At 39.7% G+C, this 23,701-nt stretch overlaps 3 protein-coding genes across 5 annotated transcripts; all 3 read right to left on the bottom strand.

The window, feature by feature from the left end:
• Positions 1-1,950: 1,950 nt before the first annotated feature.
• On the bottom strand, positions 1,951-23,468 carry LOC113014397 (glutathione S-transferase A-like). The gene is made up of 7 exons (XM_026155900.1): positions 23,342-23,468; positions 5,512-5,687; positions 3,008-3,073; positions 2,805-2,910; positions 2,481-2,605; positions 2,316-2,404; positions 1,951-2,211 (listed from the first exon to the last, which is right to left on the bottom strand). The coding sequence occupies exons 2-7, from the start codon at positions 5,677-5,679 to the stop codon at positions 2,079-2,081; spliced, it is 687 nt and encodes a 228-aa protein (XP_026011685.1). The 5' UTR covers positions 5,680-5,687; positions 23,342-23,468; the 3' UTR covers positions 1,951-2,078.
• Positions 8,793-12,467, bottom strand: LOC113014396 (glutathione S-transferase A-like). Its single transcript, XM_026155899.1, has 6 exons — positions 12,190-12,467; positions 11,271-11,336; positions 11,068-11,173; positions 9,492-9,610; positions 9,319-9,407; positions 8,793-9,214 (listed from the first exon to the last, which is right to left on the bottom strand). The coding sequence occupies exons 1-6, from the start codon at positions 12,355-12,357 to the stop codon at positions 9,082-9,084; spliced, it is 681 nt and encodes a 226-aa protein (XP_026011684.1). The 5' UTR covers positions 12,358-12,467; the 3' UTR covers positions 8,793-9,081.
• Positions 8,887-23,345, bottom strand: LOC113014394 (glutathione S-transferase A-like). Of its 3 annotated transcripts, none has more exons than XM_026155898.1 (7): positions 23,166-23,345; positions 22,112-22,177; positions 21,909-22,014; positions 21,143-21,261; positions 20,970-21,058; positions 20,709-20,866; positions 8,887-9,068 (listed from the first exon to the last, which is right to left on the bottom strand). In XM_026155898.1, exons 1-6 carry the CDS (start codon positions 23,331-23,333, stop codon positions 20,722-20,724), a joined length of 693 nt encoding a protein of 230 aa, XP_026011683.1. In that variant the 5' UTR covers positions 23,334-23,345; the 3' UTR covers positions 8,887-9,068; positions 20,709-20,721. The 3 variants fall into 3 exon arrangements, with proteins under 3 accessions (XP_026011683.1, XP_026011682.1, XP_026011681.1); XM_026155897.1 differs by having other exon boundaries at positions 8,902-9,087; positions 20,728-20,866; XM_026155896.1 differs by lacking the exon at positions 8,887-9,068 and having other exon boundaries at positions 20,355-20,866.
• Positions 23,469-23,701: the final 233 nt, after the last annotated feature.

The raw sequence follows: 23,701 nt of genomic DNA on the forward strand, positions 1-23,701 counted from the left end.
TTGTTTTATTTGCAGTTCCTGATACCTCTCAAAATAGTCCTTGATCATGGTTTACATTTTAACAACCTGCTGTTTTCACGTTGCACATCCACTGGTGATATCGCTGGATGATTACAACTGATAAAGGTTATACGGGGGGGCAGATAACATTCACAACTCACGTGATCATCTCTTAATATCTGTTGAAAACTCACGATGACTTAGCATGTCATGTACATGGAAACTGTCCAATGCATGTCTCTGATGCCACCTATGTAAAAGCAACCCCAGTTTCTCTGTGATGCCTCCTTACAAAACTCAGAGTAAATGTCCACCTGAGCAGTTCCAGAATCAGTGTGGCAGTGGAAAAAAACGCAATCACTCTCCACTACTCTAGGTCTGTTGTGGCTTCCAGATGATAATCTACCACAACAAAAGCACGTGGTTTTCCTCCAACACACTCCTGCAAAGTATTATTTTCATGTTTTTAATGGGTTTGACATTATAATTAAAATTTTCTCCATAATAAGAACTTTTGCACAAGTCTTCTTTAGCACGTCATGTTTATTTATTTATTTTTTATTGGATCAAAATGCAAGATTGCGTAACACTGAACTATGTGATTTATGCAAAGTCATGACAACACATGCTTTCCTGTACTATTGTATGACTGAGGGGATGAGCCTGGATAGCTACTATACGACTAACTTTTGTTAAAATGCAAAATCATGCAAATGGTGCACTACTGAACTATCAGCCTAAAGAAATGGTAGCACAATGGATTTGATCAACTGTTGAACAGGAAAAGCCAGTTCTAGTCACGTAGCAGAATTCCTTTACTGTGGTGTGACTGGGAGGATGAAACTGGATAACTACATGGGTTACTATTGAAGTAACCTGAACATGGTTAGATCACAGATTGTCTATTAGGGTAACAAAAGCTGCTGTGATATTACATTAAGTGTGAGGAACTCCCAGCATGAATGTGTGACTGTCTTCATTGCTTCTGCTTGAATTTGTGCAAGTCTAGCATACAGTGTTTCCCGTAAGGGTGAGACCTTCCGTCATGCATCGGTACATTAGTGCTTGTTTCTCAGAACTGAAAATATTCAACATTTTCCATGTTTTAATTCTTGCTGTTTACATCGAGGTGTAAACATGCTGCACGTGGGTGAATGCAGGGAGCTAATAGAAAGAAACTGACAGAAGAAGTCAGGCTGTCCGGCTCAACATTGTGTTCCATAAGCATCTTAAGACTTTTGTTCATTTCAGAAAAACAGAGAAAGCTTTGCACTACACAAAGAGTACTGACAGTAAGAGTGCAATGCCTGAGAACGGATCAGTCAGCAGTTTCCTATATCTGTGATGCCCGAGATGTGAAAAGAGAAGCAGACACACCAAAACGGCTTCAAATATGCGCTACAGTTTTTTATAGAAGTTCATAGATTCACAATAAATCGACAGCTGTTAATGAAAAAAATCATTTAAATTATTTAAGGTGATAATTTATTTTGCCACTCTTTCCTACTTCCAATATTACAGTACATTTTAAAACTAGAAACAAGCTTCAGTCTATTCTCTGAAAGCAGCAACAATAAAGCCAGGAGGTGTAAAAAGAAGCAGTGATTTCTGGAAGTGATCCTGGGCCCACGCAGTGATTTCCATGACAGAATCATGCCAGTTTTTAATGCATTGCCGCTTGAGGCAAAACATCCTATAATGATTTTTGGTCTGGGTGCTCGCACACAGAGCTTTCTCCAGATTCACTGAACCTTTTGATGACATAATGTGCTGTTTTTTAGGCTTTTTGTTCTCTCCTTCTTTTTAAGATACATGGTAACTTGTATGGAAGCACAAGAGTTACATTGTTTTAAATGTGAAAATCCTAATAAAAAAGAAATAACTCCACAAAACTAGTGAATGTTTTTGTTTCTTGGAAGGTTTTTTATTGACAGGATAGAAAAAGATGCAAAGTCATGACTTCTGCGGTGAAGTTAAACTGCTGTCAGAAAAAACGGAATACGTATGAGTTACCAAAAGCTGCAAGCAAAAAAACAAGAGCCGCTCTGTCATTATGCAGCATCATCTATGGATGAATATCAGATGTCTTTCAGTGTATCTAGCCTCTTGGGGTTCTCCAGCCAATGAGGAGGCCAGCTGGCTTTGACACTGGGTCTCTCCTTCAGCAGATTGTAGTACTCTCCCAGTTTAGGATAACGCTCTGGAGACAACCTACGAATCAGAATTAAGAAGACTTTCAAGTCCCATGTCTACAGATCATCTTTCATTTTACTGATGAGACCACGTGGAAATGCAAACAGCCTCTGCGTGCTTACCCAAACCTGAAGAGTGCGCCAACTGTTGGAAAAACGACCACGTCTGCTAGCGTGAAAGACGGTCCTGCCAGGTAAGAGCCTGAGCCCAGCTTGGAAAAAGAAAATACAGTTGGAACAAATCAAAGCAGGCCGAGTCTGTCTGAGTTTGTGTGTTCATACACATACCTTCTGCAGGTAACTCTCCCAGAGTCTGAGTTCACTGACCAGAGCTTCTTTGTTTCTCTTCAGAGCCGATTCATGTCTCTCACCTTCAGGGACAAACCAGTTGAAGGTGTAGTAGATAACAACGTCTAAAAAACAAAACATTAAAAGATGGCACATTCATCTGTTAGCAGGTTCACATGATGTGAGAATCTTTCCATTTTAAAACATAAGTTATCCAAAGAGGCATTATTTTGGAAGTTGATCCAAAGGTTTTCTGTGTAATAACTTAATTTTTTTCCTTGAAATTTCCTGAGAGACGAGGCTCAGAGGAATAATAACACTTACTGAGTTTCTCGTAGAATGTGAGACCCTCAAACATGCGCTGGTACATCAGAGCTTGTTCTGCTGGGCCATCTGGGATCAGTTTGGTTCCCTGGGATTTAAACTGGCTCTGCAAGACATTAGGAAAAGACACACATTTAACTGGTGCACATTTTGTGATGTTGCATTCAGTATGAGTGAATATTTTGTCAAAATGACGTTCTCACCTCCAGGTAAAAACAGGCTGCATAAGATTCATTGATGACATTGTCTCCATGTTTGAAAGTGGGAAGCTGAAAAATAAATAAAGAAATGAATAACAATAATCATAATAATGACAAGTTATAAAAGTGTGTTAGAGTCAATAAGCTGCTGTGCTGGATCAAACAGGAATCCTTAATAATAATTACAAGAACAAGTGAGATTACACACAACGTGTCACATATTCAGACACCAAACCTCACATTTCTGTGTTTTATTTAACGCTGTTCCCTAAACAAACTAAACCCAGTAACACATTTTTAAAAATGGGCCAGTCTGGCCATTCGATTAAACCTGCTCGTCAAGTTCAAACTGGTTCTTTGGCAGTACTGGAAATCATCATGGTACTTGTGGGCAGGGCGCTTCAACTCCAAGCTCTTATTCATTATTATATAACCAAGTGTGAGAAAAAGAAAGAAAAAGTTTGAAACCCAGCTGCAAACACAAGAGCTCAGTTATCTCTACACCCATATTCACTACGTGTCAGCTCACGATAAGTGCTCGTCCAATCAGGTGCTGCAAGGCGTCTCTTGGAGCGTCTTAAAAAAATAAATTTAAAAAAAAAAAAAAAAGTCTACTTGAATAACAGAATCTTTTCCGCCAGAGCAACAACCCATATTTCAATGTTAATTAATGACCGTGATGTTGTCAAGGTTATTGTGCAATGTATTATGCAAAAGGATCAGATTCAAGGATATTCGTCAGTGTTGTGTTAGTAACAAGCAGAGGTGTGGACTCGAGTCACATGACTTGGACTCGAGTCAGACTCGAGTCATTAATTTTATGACTTTAGACTTGACTTGAAAAAATGTTCTAAGACTTGTGACTTGACTTGGACTTTTACACCAATGACTTGGGACTTGAATTGGACTTGAACCGGTTTACTTGAAAAGACTTGATATTTTACCCCAAATATAAAATTTAACATGCATATTATATAGAGATTGAAAATGTGACGTCATTCACGGGTAGAACCGCAAAGGATACTGGGAACTCGTGGCAAGCGGTACTAGCGCACGCAGGCTTTCAATTAAAATCAGTCACACAGCGATAAAAAGAAACACAAAAATGTCAAGAAGCTGTTGTATTATTAACTGCAATAGCCGGTCGCATGACAGCCACGGGAAGCCGACGGGTAAAGAGATCGGTTGTTATCGGATTACGTCGTTGAAGAGAAATTGTTCGAGCCATGTTTCCGAAGTGACAAAGACGCGACGGATGGCCTGGATTGCAGCCATTCAAAGATCAAATATAACGTCCCAGAACACTCCAGCTCACAGGTTAGTCTGCTCCAAGCATTTACACGAAGGTCAGTGTTTTTTAGTAGTTAATACGTCATTTTCATAACATAATTGGTGATATAGGTTACAAGTAAGTCTGGCACTGAACAGAAATTGTCGCGCTATGCTCCTTTGTTTATTGTGCATAAATAGTGAATTGTCCTGACACAATATTGTGTTTCGCTTCTGTTATTATGGTACATTGACAAAAACATATACTTTTATTCACAGGATAAAACAGTTGTTTTGTATCACTAATTGCCCAGTACGATTACAGCATACAATATTATTGTCACTGCTACATTTCTGTGATGCTACCAGAAATTATTTCCACTACTAATTAATTACCGTTGAGCTCAAAGGTCCTATTAATAAACGGTTAAGGAATGTGTATTTATGACAACAATTTGTGAGACTGGTAAACTTATGATACGTACGATGGTCTTTCGTTCTACACGGTGCATTTCAAGGTCCTGCACCCATCCGTCGGTAAACTGTACCTGGGCTTGTTGCAGTGACCTGAAGTTACTAAACTTCATGAGTGTATGCACTCACTCCAAGAACCGTATGATTATAAATATGCATATAAATATGCTAAGATGAGATAGCTGACTTCATCTAACTAGCAAATGTTGTCCAGGCTACGTTGGTGATGCAGTTTTTTTTTAAATGATATTTTAAAAAAAATATAATTTATTTATGTATGATATTTTTGTCATGCGATTTCAAAGCCGGTCCTACAACCGCATCCAAGAATAACATGCAGCGTATCTCAGAACTGTCGGTGAAAATTATTCTTGGAGCTAGGTTTAATTGAGCTGCATTTTAAAGAGGTGCAATTTCACAATTTGTGTATATTTTCTAAGTTCACTATTTTGTCATGTGTTGAGAAAAACACAGATTAAAAAATTACATGGTCTAATATTTACATTTAGCATAAATGCAACATTATTTTTTCGTTTGTTTTTTTTAAAGACTCGAAAGGACTTGAAATTCAAAGTTTCAGACTTGTGACTTGACTCGGACTTTTACACCAGTGACTTGAGACTCGACTCTGACTTGCCTGACATTACTTGAGACTTGACTTGAGACTTGAGGATAAAGACTTGAGACTTACTTGAGACTTGCAAAACAATGACTTGGTCCCACCTCTGGTAACAAGGGCTTGTTTGCAAAATAGCTCACCCTACCTGTCCCCTGGGATTTATATCTAACACTTCTTTGAACTTGTGCTCCAGTTTTTCTAAGGAGAACAATTTTTGGTTGTATCCTTGCAGGCTCTTCTCCTCCAGAGCGATCAGCACCCTCCAACAGGGAGGAGAGCCGCTTCCCCACAGCAGAGTCATGTCCTTGGCCATGGCTTTAACTTGAGATTCACGGCGTCACGCAAAACACAACAGCACATTTGAACTTCTCTTAACAAGTGTGTCGCTGTCCAGCTTTTAAAAAAGCGCGTATTGCCACCTACTGGTTGGAGAAAGTAACTGCAATTGTCACGAATCCATTTGACTTTTTCGTAGGGTGCACTGCAGTGGTCACTTATACTTAGGAAGGTCATCCTTAGGAGACCCGGATGAACCTGCGTGGCGGCCATAATACGAGCTATACTTATTCTCTAAGGCAGGGATCTCAAACTTAACTGAGCTGTGGGCCACTGCTGGAGCTGTCACCTTGTTTGAGGGACACTTTAGTGTTCAAGTAGTACAACCCCCAAACAAACAAACACGAAAACAATGCCAAATATTTACAAAAATGTAGTGTAGTGTTTGCTTTTCAAATTTTCAAAAATATTTTTTTAAATATTGTATAACAAGACATAACTGCAGAAGTTTCTCACTCTTAACTACCTGAAGCCTTTCATTGAACCAAATAAACAAACTGGTACTCTCTATCGGGCCACACGCGTGGCAGCACTTCTGCTATAATTTTGTTTGTATTTAACAGAATAAAAATGCAGACATAAGTACACACATTAGTTTTTGACTGCTAGTGAAAACTCTTTTAGTGAAAACATTGCACTCAACAACAAACAAATCCTCCCTAACAAAAAAAGTAACTTTAGGGGCCAATTTGCATTATATTTCTTCACGTCAACATAAAAGGGGTGATGTGGGCTTAGTGGACTTTGGTGTATTAAACATTTTTTAAGCATACTGTAAAAATCATTATGTAGTTTTAATAACAATTCATTACAATGTAAGCACTCACAAAGCTACTTTGTAAGATACTATAGCTCCCTCTTAAAGTTGTCAGTAAAACCTTCTTCCCAGGATTGCTTTTTGAACTCTCTGAGCTAACAAGCTAAAATAGGCTCATGCTGAGACATGAGATGGAAAAAATTCTTAATTTTATGTATTGATTACATGTTTTAAAATAGTAATCATCATCATCAGTAAAAGAAATAATTTTATGGTTTGAAGGTTCCAAATCAAAGAAACCATTGCCTCAAGTTATTTTAAGAGAAAACCCCCAAAATTGAGTAATGATGATGTAAATTTGGTTTCTTATTTGGAAATGTTCTTTTGCAGCAAAGATCTCAGACTGTTTTTAACACTGAATGTAGTCAGCTGTATGAAGCTGCATGAAGCTGCATGAGATTTTCTCTGACAACACTAATCTGTCTGATGACAGATAAAAGATCTTCATTTGTATGATAAACTAGAAACTTTAATCTAAAATTATTTAACACTGTGTTAATGTTGCTAATGTTGTGTTAGCAGCTATAAAGTAATTGAGACTCGTGCAATTCATACAAGACTAACCAGAGAGGATCATTTCACGTTGAAATATATAAAGTGATACAGGACTGAATATAACATCATTGTGTAAAAGTCCAGAGCCTCTGAGCTTCTAACATTACACAGAGCAAAGGTCACTATCATGAAGTCCTCTGAGGGAGCTGCTGGTGAAGATGGAGAGTCCTGCTTGTTCCCTGCGATGAGCTTACAGATGATGTTCCTGAAAGGACAGCTCAGCTGTGATGAAAGAGAGAAAGTTTCTCCAAACCTCTGAACCCCAGAATTCAGACCCATCCCTGTCCTGTCCTCACAGTAAATGTAGCTGTTTATAATAATGTGGGCTCAGGGGGCTCTGTGTTGCATGCCGTCACTGGTTCAAAGCAAAATAAAAAAAGAACACTTGTTATCACACTTTGTCTCTGCTTGTGTACCTTCTATATTTTGTTGTCGGTGATAAAACAATCATATTTGACAGGAGACACTCCCTGCCCCCCCCTCCATATTCAAATGTGGTCACCCTCTATCACAATATAATATATTTAAATATTACTAGAATGGAAAGTTATCTCAATATTTAATGTATAAGGCCAGTGAATAAAAGAATTTAAGACAGAAGAAATGTTCCCAAATTGTTTTTTGCATATTTTATATTGCCTGTAACATATTGAGTTTGTAGGTTTGTGGCTCGCTTTCAGCTATACAACGTACATCATGTACAGAGGAGAGAAGGGGGTCACAGCTCCTGCGACAGATGAAATGTAGACAAAATGCTCAAAGAATTCTGAATTGAAATCATCATCATTGTCACTTTGTCTTCTGTGGTTTTCAGGCGTTTTGTGCATTCCTTCTTTTTAAGAATGTGCCAGACTGGATTTGGCCACTCGTAGTTTAACACGGCACGGTGGTTAGCACCGTTGCCGCACAGCAAGAAGGTCCTGAGCTCAATTCCAACATCAGGCCGGGGTCTTTCAAATCAAATCACTTTTATTGTCACATCACATGTGCAGGTACATTGATACAGCACATGCGAGTGAAATTCTTGTGTGCAAGCTTCACAAGCAACAGAGTTGTGCAAAATACAATAACATAAACAGGCAAAATATACGAATGGCTAAATCTGAAACTAATAAATATATGCACAATGTATAATAGTATATGCAAAAAAAAAATAAAAAAATTTCTGGATGTGTATACTAAATGTTTTTCTACGTGTGTGTGTGTATACACATATTTTACAAATTAAATAGTCAACAATAAATAAAATATATAAACTTTCTGTGTGGAGTTTGCATGTTCTCCCCGTGTTTGCGTGGGTTCCCTCCGGGTACTCCGGCTTCCTCCCACCGTCCAAAGACATTCCGCTTGTGGGGATAGGTTGATTGGATAATCCAAATTGTCACTAGGTGTGAATGTGAGAGCGAATGGTTGTCTGTCCCTGTGTGTTAGCCCTGTGACAGACTGGCGACCTGTCCAGGGTGTACCCCGCCTCTCGCCCTATGACAGCTGGGATAGGCTCCAGCACCCCCCGCAACCCTGAAAAGGATAAGCGGAAGCGAATGGATGGATGGATAGTTTATCACAGCAAGTTCAGGAAAATGTCTAAAAAGCTCAAGAAATGGATCCAACAAAGAATAAAACATGAGGTGACTTTGTATGTGTATGGATTTTTTGTTACAAATGTGCAAGTCTTGAATCAGTGCTCAAACATACAAAAGAAAAACATCTCTACAAAGCTAATGCACATTTTTTTTATTGACAAGACAAAAAAAAGATGCCAAATTGTGGAAAGGATGCATTATTGAACTATGCAAAGTCATGGAAACACAAAGCATTTGAGCTAGCTTTGAGCAGGGAAAACTAGTTCTTTACTTTACGATAGTGTGACTGAGTTATTCTGCTATTAGACAAAGCTGAACATGTATGAGTAACCAGAAACTGTTGTTAGATATACACAGAATGCATAAGGGCAACAAAAGCTGCTCTGTCATTATGCAGCATCATGTTTACATCTGTGTATGAATATCAGATGTCTTTCAGTGTATCTTGGCCCTTGGGGTTCTCCAACCAATGAGGAGGCCAGCTGGCTTTGACACTGGGTCTCTCCTTCAGCAGATTGTAGTACTCTCCCAGTTTAGGATAACGCTCTGGAGACAACCTACGAATCAGAATTAAGAAGACTTTCAAGTCCCGTGTCTACAGATCATCTTTCATTTTACTGATGAGACCACATGGAAATGCAAAAAGCCTCTGCGTGCTTACCCAAACCTGAAGAGAGTGCCAACTGTTGGAAAAACGACCACGTCTGCTAGCGTGAAAGACGGTCCTGCCAGGTAAGAGCCTGAGCCCAGCTTGAAAAAATAAAAAACAAAAATACAGTTGGAACAAATCAAAGCAGGCCGAGTCTGTCTGAGTTTGTGTGTTCATGCACATACCTTCTGCAGGTAACTCTCCCAGAGTTTGAGTTCAGTGACCAGAGCTTCTTTGTTCCTCTTCAGAGCCGACTCATGTCTCTCACCTTCAGGGACATACCACTCATAGTAGATAACTGCATCTGAGAAAACACAAAACTTTATACGTAAAATATTAGCGTTACAGATGCAAAATGTTACCACTAGATGTCAGATTGCAACTGAAAACTGTTCTCGTACCCCTCCCAATTCAAGTGCATAATCGTCCCTATGGTGGCCGCTGTAGGACAAAAATACTTCAGTGAGCCGACAGAGATCATAATAATTACATTTAGACGGTTTCACATCAGAGCTACAGCACTGTTTCTAGTGCTGTTTGTGTAACAAAAGATTGTTGTGCACACTTGACTTTAACATATTCACATAATATCAGCACTTAGTGATAAATCTGGAAATTTAAAAAAAACATATGGTCAATGAAATACACTGCTCAAAAATTACAGGAACACTTTGAAAACACCTCAGTCTCAATGGGAAAAACATGCTTGATATCTACACTGATAGGGAGGAAAATGTGTCAGAAATTAAAATCACCAAGCTACAAAGGGCTGAATTCAAAGATGCCCTGAAAACCAAAGTGAAAACGACGATGTAGCAGGTTAGTCCATTTTACTGAAATGTCAAAGCAGCAACTCAAAATGGTGTGCAGAGGTGCTGAAATGGATTTAGGTCAGATGAGTGTGAGGGCAAGCTGATGTATCAATTCCTTGATCCTCCATGAACTCCCTGCATACTCTCATCATATGAGGCCGGGCACAGTTGTGCTTCTCTAGACCCTTTCCACGTCTGTTACACGTGCTCAGGGTGAACCTGCTCTCATCTGTGAAAAGCACAGAGCACCAGTGATGAACCTGCCAATTCTGCTAGTCTATGGCAAAAGCAAATCTGGCTCCATGGCGTCAGGCAGTGAGGACAGGGGCCACCCTCATGAAGTCAGTTTCTGATTGTTTAGTCAGACATTCATGCCAGTGTCCTGCTGGAGGTCATATTCAAGTTCTGGCAGTGTTTGCCCTGTTCCTTCTTGCACAAAGGAGCAGATACTGGTCCTGTTGATGGGTTAAGGACCATCTACAGCCTTGTACAGGCCTCCTACAGCAACTTCCTGTCTCCTGGAATCTCCTCCATGCTCTTGAGATTGTGCTAGGAGACACAGCAAACCTTCTGTCAATGTTTTGCATTGATGTGCTATCCTGGAGGAGTTGGGCTACCTCTAGGGTCCAGGTATCAGCTCATACTAGCAGTAGTGATAATGACCCCAGCGAAATGCAAAACTAGTGGAAAAAAAACCAGTGAACAGTTAAATTCATCAACAGCAAAGCAGCTGAAACTGATTAAAAAAAAAAACCCTCTGCTACTAAACTGACCAGATCAATATCCTACAAGTGTAACTGACTTTATGCAATACTCTGATTAAAAATGGTTCCTTTAAAATTTGAGATATGCATTTTGCAGCATTCCTAAGTTCCTTGAGAGAATTGAGGCTCAAAGGAATAATTTATAAAAGGAGAAATCAGGATTTGAAAATACAGATAACACTTACTGAGTTTCTCGTAGAATGTGAGACCCTCAAACATGCGCTGGTACATCAGAGCTTGTTCTGCTGGGCCATCTGGGATCAGTTTGGTTCCCTGGGATTTAAACTGGCTCTGCAAGACATTAGGAAAAGACACACATTTAACTGGGGCACATTTTGTGATGTTGCATTCAGTGTGAGTGAATATTTTGTCAAAATGACGTTCTCACCTCCAGGTAAAAACAGGCTGCGTAAGATTCATTGATGACATTGTCTCCATGTTTGAAAGTGGGAAGCTGAAAAAGAAATTATAATAGTGTCAGCAAGAAAACTGTCATTAGGTACTGTATAACAGGTTTTAATGCTAAGGCTACTGGGTGTTAATTAGGTTAACCGTTTGTATATCAAACAAATACAATTAAAAAAAATTGATTACTTATTTTAACAGAACTTTACTGGGATAAAATAACACTCTGCAGTGTTTCCCGTATTTATGGTTAAAGGCCAGTTTCCAGTCTGAGATTTGGAAAGTGTAAAGATGTAAATTAAACTGCTTATTTTACTACACTTAGTCAGCTGCAGGTTATATTCAAGAGCCCATATTCAACGATACAACCCCTCATTTCTACATTTTATTTAACACTGTCCTGCTTTTGTGCTGTTCCCTAATAAATTCAATAAGACGCATTTAAAGTCTGATGGAAATGTGCTAGTATATGCTAGTCAAGTTCAAACTGGTTATCTTAAAGCTTTAATATGCATTTAAACATTTTAACCTAGTCGGTTTTTATGATAAATGAAGACAGCTACACGGTGCATTTCTCGCCTCAGATGCTTTCATAAACACATTTCCGTTAACTTTTCTCTAACGTAAACGAGCCGCCATGTTGGTGCAGTTCGGCTTCAAACTCGCGTGCTCATTTCTACACGTGTCAGCTCACGAGAAATGTTCGTCCAATCAGGTGCAGCAGGGCGTGTCCTGAAGTGTTTTCCTGCACATCTTTATCCGTTAACCGTCCTGCAGCACAAAAGCGCCGATATCAGCGTTTATAACCGTGACGTTAACGTGAGATTGTTATATAATATTATGGCGCAAAGTCAAGTGTTGTGTCAGTTATAAGGGGTGGTGTGCTAAAAGCTCCTCCCTACCTGTCCCCTGGGGTTTATATCTAACACTTCTTGGGACTTGTGCTCCATTTTCTCGAAGGACAGCAGTTTTTGGTTGTAGCCCTGCAGGCTCTTCTCCTCCAGAGCGATCATCACCCTCCAACAGGGAGGAGAGCCGGTCCCCCACAGCAGAGTCATGTCCTTGGCCATGGCTTTAACTTGAGATTCACAGTTTGGACGGTCACTGAACTGGACGCACAAAGCAACAGCGCATAAGAAAAATACCCAGTTACTTTTCTTATGGTTTGTAGGAGGGGATGTCAAGCTTTTATAAGAGCGTGATTGCCATCTACTGGCTGGAAGAAAAAACTACAACTCTATCATCATCTTTCATTTGCCTTCTTCATATTTTTGATAGTCACCACTGAATGATTTGTTGAAATAATAATAATAATAATAATAAAATAGGTTTGTTTGTACCTTCTGCACTTTGTGTAGTCGATGACAAGATGGTAGTCATATTGTACACTTCCTCCCCCAAATATTCACATATGCTCTGCCTCTATCCCAATACAATATAGTATTATATAGTATTTTAGCATAATTAGAAAGGTGACTGACCTGAAATAAACAAGCTGTTTTTATGAAAAATAACTGATGGAAGCTGTGTCAACATTTAATGCTATAAAACTTAATTCTGTTCCCGAACATTACTTTAAGTCATTTTATTTGTAAGCAAATATATAAACAACAAGCATCAGCCCCGGTGATGTAAAACAAAAATTTAAGTTGGTTTTGAAGACAATGGTCAGGTCCTGATGTGAAGCAGCAAGCAGGTCCAAAGTTCAGTGGCAGCTACAGCAAAGGCCCGATCTCAGGTATATGCAGAAGCATCTGGTCAGATGATCTCAGTGATATTTTGGGAGAGTGTGTAGTTAAAAGATCAAGAAGGTTGAGATGATGATGTATTCGATGACTCAGAAACAATAAATAGTAATAAAAATTTTTAAATCACCTCGTAAACACATCAAAAAAGCCAAAGCAATGGGACTATGGTCTTATGTGGTGACTGGCAAAAAAAAAAATCCAAAAACATAGCAAAGCCTGGCCGATGCCAAAATAAAGCCTATTTTAGTAGTCAACCCTGGATAAAATACAAACATGAAATACTTTCTCAAAGCCAGCAAAAAAGAGAAAGGGCTTAGCATTTGTAAGGAACCTCAGTTTGAAGAAACTAGCTCTGATTTGTTTATCAACAGCTTTATTAACAGCTTTTATTTGTTTATCAAACTTGAAGCTTCCACCTTTAGAGGAGGGTCAGGAGGCCCGAATACTACCACTTGTGTTTTTTGCTCATTCAGGTTTCAAAATGATTATTTATTTAATTTTGAGAGGGAGATAGATCAATGAGTCATCAGCATAACAGTGAAATGAAATTTCATATTCTTTGAAAATTGATCTTAATGAGAGAATATAAAGGGAATTAAGTCATCCTAGAAATGACCCTTCCAGGACCCTACGTGTCAGTGAAGGAGGTGACGATGAAAACCACCCAACGTCATGGAAAGATTTCTCCTCAAACTACAAAAAGGTCATATTGCCACCCACTACATGGGACAAGGACCCATGACTAAAGTGCTGTATCAAAGCTTTACCTCTTATAACGTGATTTGCTGCTGCTGTGGTCAAGTTTTAAGAATAAAAAAATTAATAAAAAGAAAATCTCGCGAAAAATTAAGTTTACAATAAGCAAGCTGTTAAAATAAAAAAAACGGCCATAAAACGAGCTGTTCTAATCCCTCAACATGTTTGTGCTCTCTGCTCGTATTACCTTCATATTAAATCATTTTTTGGATTTTTTTCTTTTTTTTTTGCCTGTCCCGTTTGGATCTTTAGCCATCAGAATTGTTTTCTGAAGGCCAAGAAATATGCCAAGTGGATTTACTTTACCAAGTGGATCATCATGGCCTTGCCATATTGGTCCATTTGATTGACCTTTATTATAATTATGTATTTATTTGATTTGATTTTAGGTTGTTACAGACGGGACACACATGACTGGGGGATAGGACAGGGAGAAAGAATGAAAGAAAGAGAGGGAGAGGAAGAAAAAACAGGGGAGAAGAGACGGTGAGAAAGGGAGGAAGAAGAAAAAAAGAAAAGCAAACAAAACACCTGGATCACCTGTATGGAGATAATTTAAAAAAAACAGAAGAGAAAACAAACAAAAAAGAGCAACATAACAAATACAACACCATCGCAATAAACTAGCTAACAGTAGATACTAAATATTAATTATTGTGCAGCACGTAAGATCGACAGCACACAGTGTGCTTTGAGGTAGGAGCCAAAAAGGGTGTAGTTTGTGTGTGTGAGCACCCGTGTGTACACCTGTGACCATGAGCGCGCTTGTATTCAAAAGGTTCCTTCATGTGATGATCTGCTAGAGGGTGTGGGGAGCCATAGCCCCGTCCTCCAGGGCATGAAGAGACATCCAGACATCCAGAGACCCTCAGAGCACGAGAGACCAAGGAAGACCAACGGAGGGAAAAGAGCTGAGGAGAGCCCCAGATGAGGGGTCACTCAACAGCCGCGGAGCAGAAGCCAGGGGGGGTTGCAGTGACGGCAGCCAGCTGTGCCAGAGTGACCGAGCCCCAGGCCCAGAGGCCGAGGGCACCCCACTCCCCGAAGGGGCCCAAGCTAGCCCCAGGCTCCAGGCCCCGACAAGCAGCCACCAGGAGTGAGCTGGTGAGTACCTGAACGCCCATCCCCGGACACCAAGAACCACCAATGCACTGATGTCTGAGGGCGTCTGCCACTGGCAGGGGGAGTGGTGGGGGAATGCCTCCCCTGCACCCTGGTGACACACTTTCACCCCAAGGCCCTGCATGCGTGGGTCATTGTGGTGGAGCGGGAAGAGGGAGGCAGCTAGAGATGGGGAGGGAAGGAAGGGAGGGGCAAGTGGCAAGTGGTTTTAGCCATCCAGAGATAAATTGAAGCCTGTTGGCTAAGAAGTAGTGCTGAAAGTTAGGTAGATCTAATCCTCCTTTATCCTTGGTCTTTTGTAGTGTTTTTAAGCTTATACGTGGGGGTTTATCTTTCCAAAGGAATTTAGACATATATGAATCTAGAGATCTGAACCAATCTTGTGGCGGTTTCGTTGGGATCATTGAGAATAAATAATTTATTTTTGGTAAGACCATCATTTTTATAGCGGCAACCCTTCCCATGAGTGATATGGGTAGACATTTCCATCTAGCCAGATCACCTTCTACTTTCTTTAAAAGTGGGATATGGTTTAATTTAGTTAGATCTGCAAGCTTGGGAGAAACATTAATACCTAAATATTTTATATTTCCAGATTGCAGGGGAGTAGAAGAAAAATTATGGAAGGAGCAATTAATCGGAAGGACTGTAGATTTTAACCAGTTAATTGAGTAATCTGATATTCTTGCAAAAGGGTTTATCAATGCAATTACCCCAGAGGGATTGGTTTGTGAGTTTTGGAGAAAAAGTAACATGTTCTTGCATTTTTTGATTTTTAAAGAATTTAGTTTAACATTGCACTCAACAACAAACAAATCCTCCCTAACAAAAAAAGTAACTTCAATGCCAATTTGCATTATATTTCTTCATGTCAACATAGAAGCGGTGATATGGGCTTAGTGGACTTTTTAATAACAATTCATTACAATGTAAGCACTTACAAAGCTACTTTGTAAGATACTATAGCTCCCTCTTAAAGTTGTCAGTAAAACCTTCTTCCCAGGATTGCTTTTTTGTAACTCTCAGCTAACAAGCTCAAATAGGTTCATGCTGAGACATGAGATGGAAAAATTCCTTAATTTTATGTATTGATTACATGTTTTAACAATATCACTCTAGTAATTGAAATATCACTTTTGTGTCATTTAGTTAATTGGAACCCCAATTTGTTTATGCAAAAATATGAATAATCACTGCTGCAGATTAAAAGGAATATTTATATGGTTTAAAGGTTCTAAATCAAAGAAACCATTGCCTCAAGTTATTATAAGAGAAAACCCCGAAAATTAGAGAATCCCCTGTGAGCAAGCACTTGGCGACAGTGGGAAGGAAAAACTCTTAACAGGAAGAAACCTCAGACAGAACCAGGCTCAGGGAGGGCTTCAGCCATCTGCCGTGGCTGGTTGGGATGTCTCTTTCACAACTGAGGAATGATGATGTAAATTTGGTTTCTTATTTGGAATTGTTCTTTTGCAGCAAAGGTGCCAAACAGTTAAATTCTTTACACTCAGGAGCATAAATAGTTTGCTGTTTAAGAAAGCTGCTGATCTCAGACTGTTTTTAACACTGAATGTAGTCAGCTGCATGAAGCTGCATGAAGAGGGCATGAGACAACATTAACAAAAAAAGTAACAGATAAAAGGTCTTCATTTGTATGCTGAACCAAAAACTTTAATCTGGAATTATTTAACACTGTGTTAACATTGCTAATGTTGTGTTAGCAGCCATGAAGTAATTAAGACTCATTCATACAAGACTAACCAGAGAGGATCATTTCAAATTGAAATATATAACATGATACAGGACTGAATATAACATCATTGTGTAAAAGTCCAGAGCCTCTGAGGTTCTAACATTGCACAAAGCAAAGGTCACAATCATGAAGTCCGGGGGTTGTTCATCTTCTGGGGTGGAGCTGTAAAGATTTCCCTCTGAGGGAGCTGCTGGTGAAGATGGAGAGTCCTGCTTGTTCCCTGCAATGAGCTTACAGATGATGTTCCTGAAAGGACAGCTCAGCTGTGATGAAAGAGAGAAAGTTTCTCCAAACCTCTGAACCCCAGAATTCAGATCCATCCCTGTCCTGATGATCTCAATGTTTTTTTTCTACCAAGAGTAAATGCAGCTGTTTATAATAATGTGGACTCAGGGGGCCACCGTGTTCCATACCATCACAGGTTCAAAGCAAATACAGAAGGACACTTCTGTTATCACACTTTGTTTGCTTGTGTACCATCGATGTTGTTGGTGATAAGACATATTTGATATTTGACAAGCAACCCCCCCTCCATATTCAAATATGGTTACCCTCTATGTCAATATAAAATATTTAGACATTAGTATAATTACAGTGGTTTTCATTAAGGATAACTGATGGAAGGTTATCACAACATTTAATGTATAAGGCCAGTGAGTAAAAAGAACATTTACAACAGAAGAAATGTTCCCAGTTTTTTTTTTTTTTTTCCTATTTTATATTGCCTATTACTGACTTCAAAGGTCTGTGGCTCGCCTTCAGCTATACCACGCACAACATGTACAGAGAAGGGGGTCACAGCTCCGGCAACGGATCAAATGTAGACAAAATGCTCAAAGAATTCTGAATTGAAATCATCATCATTGTCACTTTGTCTTCTGTGGTTTTCAGACTTTTGTGCATTCCTTCTTTTTAAGAATGTGCCAGACTGGATTTGGCCACTCGTAGTTTAACACAGGAAGTTCAGGAAAATGTCTGAAAAGCTCAGGAAATGGATCCAACAAAGAATAAAACATGAGGTGATGTTACGACCCGGCTCAAAGGAGGCAACAAAAAGAAAACAAAAAAAGAAAACAAAACAAGATGAATACCAGAGTGTTAGTGAGAAGAGGTTTTTTTTTTTTTTTTCTTAAAATGGAATGCCTGGTTGGCTAAAATAGCTGGTGCCACCAAGGCAAAGACAAGTGATCTCCCTAGAAGCTTGCCTCAGGTATGCTTTTATCCACACCTGACTAGGTGTGGCCAATTAGCACCAGCTGAAAACATTGAGATTAGGGGCTGCAGAGGGACGTAACACATCCTCCCTCAAAAGGGTTCCTCTAGGACCCCTAAATTTATTAAAAGCCCCTCTGAAGTCTTCAGGTCCTTGACCCTCAAACCTGAAATAAAAGGAAAAGCTAACAGAAGCACAGTGTTCACATTATAGTTGGCATCTTTAAGCATGGATGCCCCTGCATGAGGATTTGAAGTTGCCACTCTAAACACACACAAAAAGTAACACGTGAACAACACAAAGGAGCACAACAGTCAAACCCAAAATGATTACCTGACCTGCTACAACACAAAACCAAAAGTAGCAACCAGAGATGGGCAGTAACGCGTTACTGTAATCAGATTACTTTTTTCAAGTAACGAGTAAAGGGATTACTATTGCAAAACGGTAATTAGATTACCGTTACTTTCCCGTAGGAACACTGCGTTACTAAAACTGATTTTTTGCGAGAATGTCTCACGACAGTGACGTAAGCGAGTGCGCCGTTAGTGACAACAGCTGTGTGCAGATCAACAATGGATCACATATCGATTGTGGGAGAGAGTATGAGCGTGCAGCGTTTAAAGCGTGGAAGTACTGACCTTACTTTGAGTTTGATTCCATAAAAAGTGACAAAAACATTAGCGTCCATCGTGCGTGGGAAGAAAACTTCTTTTTACAGCGAAAAAAACCCCTAAACTTCCAAGCAAGCACCGAGTGCACAACGACGTAATGGGAAACTCAGAGAAACTCGCGGATCCTTCCACTGACCGCTGCGGCACACCTGCACCAGGGTAAACCTCCGCCTACCTCAGTCCTGCTTTACAGGTGAAAATAGAGCAACAGGACCGCTGAGTCTTTGACTTTATTGATTTTCTGCTGTGTTTTACTTTCATCTATTTGAAAGAGTGAGTGTAAACACAAAAAATATTTTATTTTATGTGCTGGAATGTGCAGAAAATAGCTTTAAATATTAAACTAATTTATTCAAGTCAGAGAATGTTGCATATAATTAAATTTTTGCTTGATGCATAAAGTTAAAAGATTAAAACTGATAAAACAAGTTTTAAAAAGATACTTTTCCATTTGATTACATTTTGTATGATGAATTATGCAGAAAAAGTAGAATTGGGCTGAAAGATCTATCGCTTTATCACCTATTCAGGTTGTAAATCATGTTTTTAAAAAGTAACTAAGTAATTAATTACTTTTGAAAATAAGTAATCAGTAAAGTAACGGGATTACTTTTTTGGGGAAGTAATCAGTAATTAGTTACTGATTACTTTTTTCAAGTAACTTGACCAACACTGGTAGCAACAAATAATCACAACCAATTGTTCGGTTGTCTCCACCACACATACAAGTGGCCTCATACCACAACAAGTTACTTTAATCCACAAGGTTCAGTAAAGCAAGCATACTAGTGACCAACCACAAAATGGAGAGCTATGGCCACACAATGATCACATCAAGGGTGGCTCAGCACCCCTTAGTGTTATTGCCATCATCTGGCCAACAACACTCACAAGTGATCCAACAAAAGTAGCCATATTCCCCACAACACTAAAGGTCACAGCACAAAACACTCACCTCATGAGGATCTCATTAGCATCCATCAACACTGACATATTAGATGCACACACAGTGTACACACTACGCCAACGTAAAAACGACCTAACTGCCTCAGCTGCAGACCATAATTAATGGTCTCAAACCTCTTGCCAAGTTTGGTGCCACTGGTTTACTATGTGCAACTCCCAGCCTAAAATGCTTTAAAAAATAAAAATAAAACTTTACCCGTCTAGTCTTCAGTGGTGCACCGGGCTCAAGGCAACTTTAAACGCAAACTCAAGGGTAGGCAGCAGACCGGGGTACAGTCTCCCACCAAACCCTGAAGCGTACCCCCACCCAGGATAACCACCAAACACAATAAACTAAAACAACAAAGCAAAATAACAAACAAGTGCTTTGATGGAAGGGCAGCACAGCCACCCAGCTGAAACACACTTACTAAAGGGACGTTGCTCAATCACAGTGAACACTTTCACTCACCCACTTAAAAGTAAAACAAACTGATATTTAGTCTCCACAAAAATGTTCAAACAATCCTGGACGAGCCCCCACTTATGTTACGACCCGGCTCAAAAGCCGCGACATATAAATTTTTTTTTTAAAAAGATGAATACCAGAGTGTTAGTGAGAAGAGGTTTTTTTTTGTTTTTTTTCTTAAAATGGAATACCTGGTTGGCTAAAAAGGCTGGTGCCACCAAGGCAAAGACAAGTGATCTCCCTGGAAACTTGCCTCAGGTATGCTTTCATCCACACCTGACTAGGTGTGGCCAATAAGCACCATCTGAAAACATTGAGGAGATTAGAGGCTGCAGGGGGCCAACTGCCAATATAACTGTAAGAAAGAAAGAAGGCTGCAGAGGGATGTAACAGGTGACTTTGTATGTGTATTGCAAATAGAAGATTTTTGTTACAAATGTGCAAGTCTTGAATCAGTGCATGTCTACAAAGCTAACGCACTTTTTTTAATTATCTGGAAAAAGATGCAAAGTTGTGGAAAGGATGCATTATTGAACTATGCAAAGTCATGGAAACACAAAGCATTTGAGCTAGCTTTGAGCAGGGAAAACTAGTTCTTTACTTTACGATAGTGTGACTGAGTTATTCTGCTATTAGACAAAGCTGAACATGTATGAGTAACCAGAAACTGTTGTTAGATATACACAGAATGCATAAGGGCAACAAAAGCTGCTCTGTCATTATGCAGCATCATGTTTACATCTGTGTATGAATATCAGATGTCTTTCAGTGCATCTTTCAGTTTATCTTCGTCTTTGGGGTTCTCCAACCAATGAGGAGGCCAGCTGGCTTTGACACTGGGTCTCTCCTTCAGCAGATTGTAGTACTCTCCCAGTTTAGGATAACGCTCTGGAGACAACCTACGAATCAGAATAAGGAGACTTTCAAGTCCCATGTCTACAGATCATCTTTCATTTTACTGATGAGACCACATGGAAATGCAAACAGCCTCTGCGTGCTTACCCAAACCCAAAGAGTGCGCCAACTGTTGGAAAAACGACCACGTCTGCTAGCGTGAAAGACGGTCCTGCCAGGTAAGAGCCTGAGCCCAGCTTGAAAAAAATAAAATAAAAAATACAGTTGGAACAAATCAAAGCAGGCCGAGTCTGTCTGAGTTTGTGTGTTCATGCACATACCTTCTGCAGGTAACTCTCCCAGAGTTTGAGTTCAGTGACCAGAGCTTCTTTGTTCCTCTTCAGAGCCGATTCATGTCTCTCACCTTCAGGGACATACCACTCATAGTAGGCAACTGTAGCTGAAAAACAAAACATACGTAAAATATTAACGTTACAGATGCAAAATGTTACCACTAGATGTCAGATTGCAGACACAGAGCACCAGTGATGAACCTGCCAATTCTGCTAGTCTATGGCAAAAGCAAATCTGGCTCCATGGCGTCAGGCAGTGAGGACAGGGGCCACCCTCATGAAGTCAGTTTCTGATTGTTTAGTCAGACATTCATGCCAGTGTCCTGCTGGGGGTCATATTCAAGTTCTGGCAGTGTTCACCCTGTTCCTTCTTGCACAAAGAAGATGGGTTAAGGACCATCTACAGCCCTGTACAGGCCTCCTACAGCAACTTCCTGTCTCCTGGAATCTCCTCCATGCTCTTGAGATTGTGCTAGGAGACACAGCAAACCTTCTGTCAATGGTTCGTATCCTGGAGGAGTTGGAATACCTCTAGGGTCCAGGTATCGCCTCATGCTACCATCTGCTACTAAACTGACCAGATCAATATCCTACAAGTGTAACTGACTTTATGCAATACTCTGATTAAAAATGGTTCCTTTAAAATCTGAGATATGCATTTTGCAGCATTCCTAAGTTCCTTGAGAGAATTGAGGTTTAGATGAATAATTTATAAAAGGAGAAATCAGGATTTGAAAATACAGATAACACTTACTGAGTTTCTCGTAGAATGTGAGACCCTCAAACATGCGCTGGTACATCAGAGCTTGTTCTGCTGGGCCATCTGGGATCAGTTTGGTTCCCTGGGATTTAAACTGGCTCTGCAAGACATTAGTAAAAGACACACATTTAACTGGGGCACATTTTGTGATGTTGCATTCAGTGTGAGTGAATATTTTGTCAAAATGACGTTCTCACCTCCAGGTAAAAACAGGCTGCGTAAGATTCATTGATGACATTGTCTCCATGTTTGAAAGTGGGAATCTGAAAAAGAAATTATAATAGTGTCAGCAAGAAAACTGTCATTAGGTACTGTATAACAGGTTTTAATGCTAAGGCTACTGGGTGTTAATTAGGTTAACCGTTTGTATATCAAACAAATACAATTAAAAAAAATTGATTACTTATTTTAACAGAACTTTACTGGGATAAAATAACACTCTGCAGTGTTTCCCGTATTTATGGTTAAAGGCCAGTTTCCAGTCTGAGATTTGGAAAGTGTAAAGATGTAAATTAAACTGCTTATTTTACTACACTTAGTCAGCTGCAGGTTATATTCAAGAGCCCATATTCAACGATACAACCCCTCATTTCTACATTTTATTTAACACTGTCCTGCTTTTGTGCTGTTCCCTAATAAATTCAATAAGACGCATTTAAAGTCTGATGGAAATGTGCTAGTATATGCTAGTCAAGTTCAAACTGGTTATCTTAAAGCTTTAATATGCATTTAAACATTTTAAACTAGTCGGTTTTTATGATAAATGAAGACAGCTACACGGTGCATTTCTCGCCTCAGAGGCTTTCATAAACACATTTCCGTTAACTTGTCTCTAATGTAAACGAGCCGCCATGTTGGTGCAGTTCGAAACACGGCTGCAAACTCGCGTGCTCATCTCTACAGCCCATATTTTTTCGAGCACGTGTCAGCTCCCGAGAAATGCTCATCCAATCAGGTGCAGCAGGGCGTGTCCTGAAGCGTCTTCCTTGAAGAAAAAAATCTCCTTGAGTAAATGAATATACGCTAAATGAAACGTTCAGTTTTTATGATTTTGTAAAAGCATTAATCAGAGTTGACACTATTTGCCGCCGTTACTGCAACTCTTTATCCGTTAACCGTCCTGCAGAGCAACAGCGCAGATATCAGTGTTTATGACCGTGACGTTAACGTGAGGCAATTATATAATATTACGGTGCAAAGTCAAGTGTTTTGTTAGTTATACGGGGTGATTTGATAAAAGATCGTTTCTACCTGTCCCCTGGGGTTTATATCTAACACTTCTTTGGACTTGTGCTCCATTTTATCGAAGGACAGCAGTTTTTGGTTGTAGCCCTGCAGGTTCTTCTCCTCCAGAGCGATCATCACCCTCCAACAGGGACAAGAGCCGGTCGCCCACAGCAGAGTCATTGCCTTGGCCATGGCTTTAACTTGAGATTCACAGTTTGGACGGTCACTGAACTGGACGCAGAAAGCAAATGCGCAGACGACAAACTCAACTTACTTTTCTTATGGTTTGTAGGAGGGGATGTCAAGCTTTTATAAGAGCGTGATTGCCATCTACTGGCTGGAAGAAAAAACTACAACTCAGTCATCTTCTATCAGTTTGCCTCCTTTATATTTTTGATATTCACCACTGAATGATTTGTTGAAATAAATAAAATGAATTAATAAAAAAAAAAATTCTTTCTTTGTTTACCTTCTGCACTTTGTGTAGTCGATGACAAGATGTACATTGTACACATCCTCCTCCAAATATTCACATATGCCTCTATCCCAATACAATATAG

The sequence above is a fragment of the Astatotilapia calliptera genome, chromosome 22, assembly GCF_900246225.1.
Source record: "Astatotilapia calliptera chromosome 22, fAstCal1.2, whole genome shotgun sequence".
NCBI lineage: Eukaryota > Metazoa > Chordata > Actinopteri > Cichliformes > Cichlidae > Astatotilapia > Astatotilapia calliptera.

What these genes read in the sequence shown, in the direction of transcription:
- LOC113014397 (XM_026155900.1), bottom strand. Translation starts at nt 5,679, where the DNA reads ATGGCCAAGGACATGACTCTGCTGTGGGGAAGCGGCTCTCCTCCCTGT. An exon ending in CACATTCTACGAGAAACTCA is followed by an intron (nt 2,606 to 2,804) that starts GTAAGTGTTATT and finishes TTTGTTTTTTAG; the next exon opens with ACGTTGTTATCTACTACACC. An exon ending in GGCGCACTCTTCAGGTTTGG is followed by an intron (nt 2,212 to 2,315) that starts GTAAGCACGCAG and finishes TCTGATTCGTAG; the next exon opens with GTTGTCTCCAGAGCGTTATC.
- LOC113014396 (XM_026155899.1), bottom strand. Translation starts at nt 12,357, where the DNA reads ATGGCCAAGGACATGACTCTGCTGTGGGGGACCGGCTCTCCTCCCTGT. An exon ending in ATATAAACCCCAGGGGACAG is followed by an intron (nt 11,337 to 12,189) that starts GTAGGGAGGAGC and finishes TTTCTTTTTCAG; the next exon opens with CTTCCCACTTTCAAACATGG. An exon ending in GGCACTCTCTTCAGGTTTGG is followed by an intron (nt 9,215 to 9,318) that starts GTAAGCACGCAG and finishes TCTGATTCGTAG; the next exon opens with GTTGTCTCCAGAGCGTTATC.
- LOC113014394 (XM_026155898.1), bottom strand. Translation starts at nt 23,333, where the DNA reads ATGGCCAAGGCAATGACTCTGCTGTGGGCGACCGGCTCTTGTCCCTGT. An exon ending in ATATAAACCCCAGGGGACAG is followed by an intron (nt 22,178 to 23,165) that starts GTAGAAACGATC and finishes TTTCTTTTTCAG; the next exon opens with ATTCCCACTTTCAAACATGG. An exon ending in GGCGCACTCTTTGGGTTTGG is followed by an intron (nt 20,867 to 20,969) that starts GTAAGCACGCAG and finishes TCTGATTCGTAG; the next exon opens with GTTGTCTCCAGAGCGTTATC.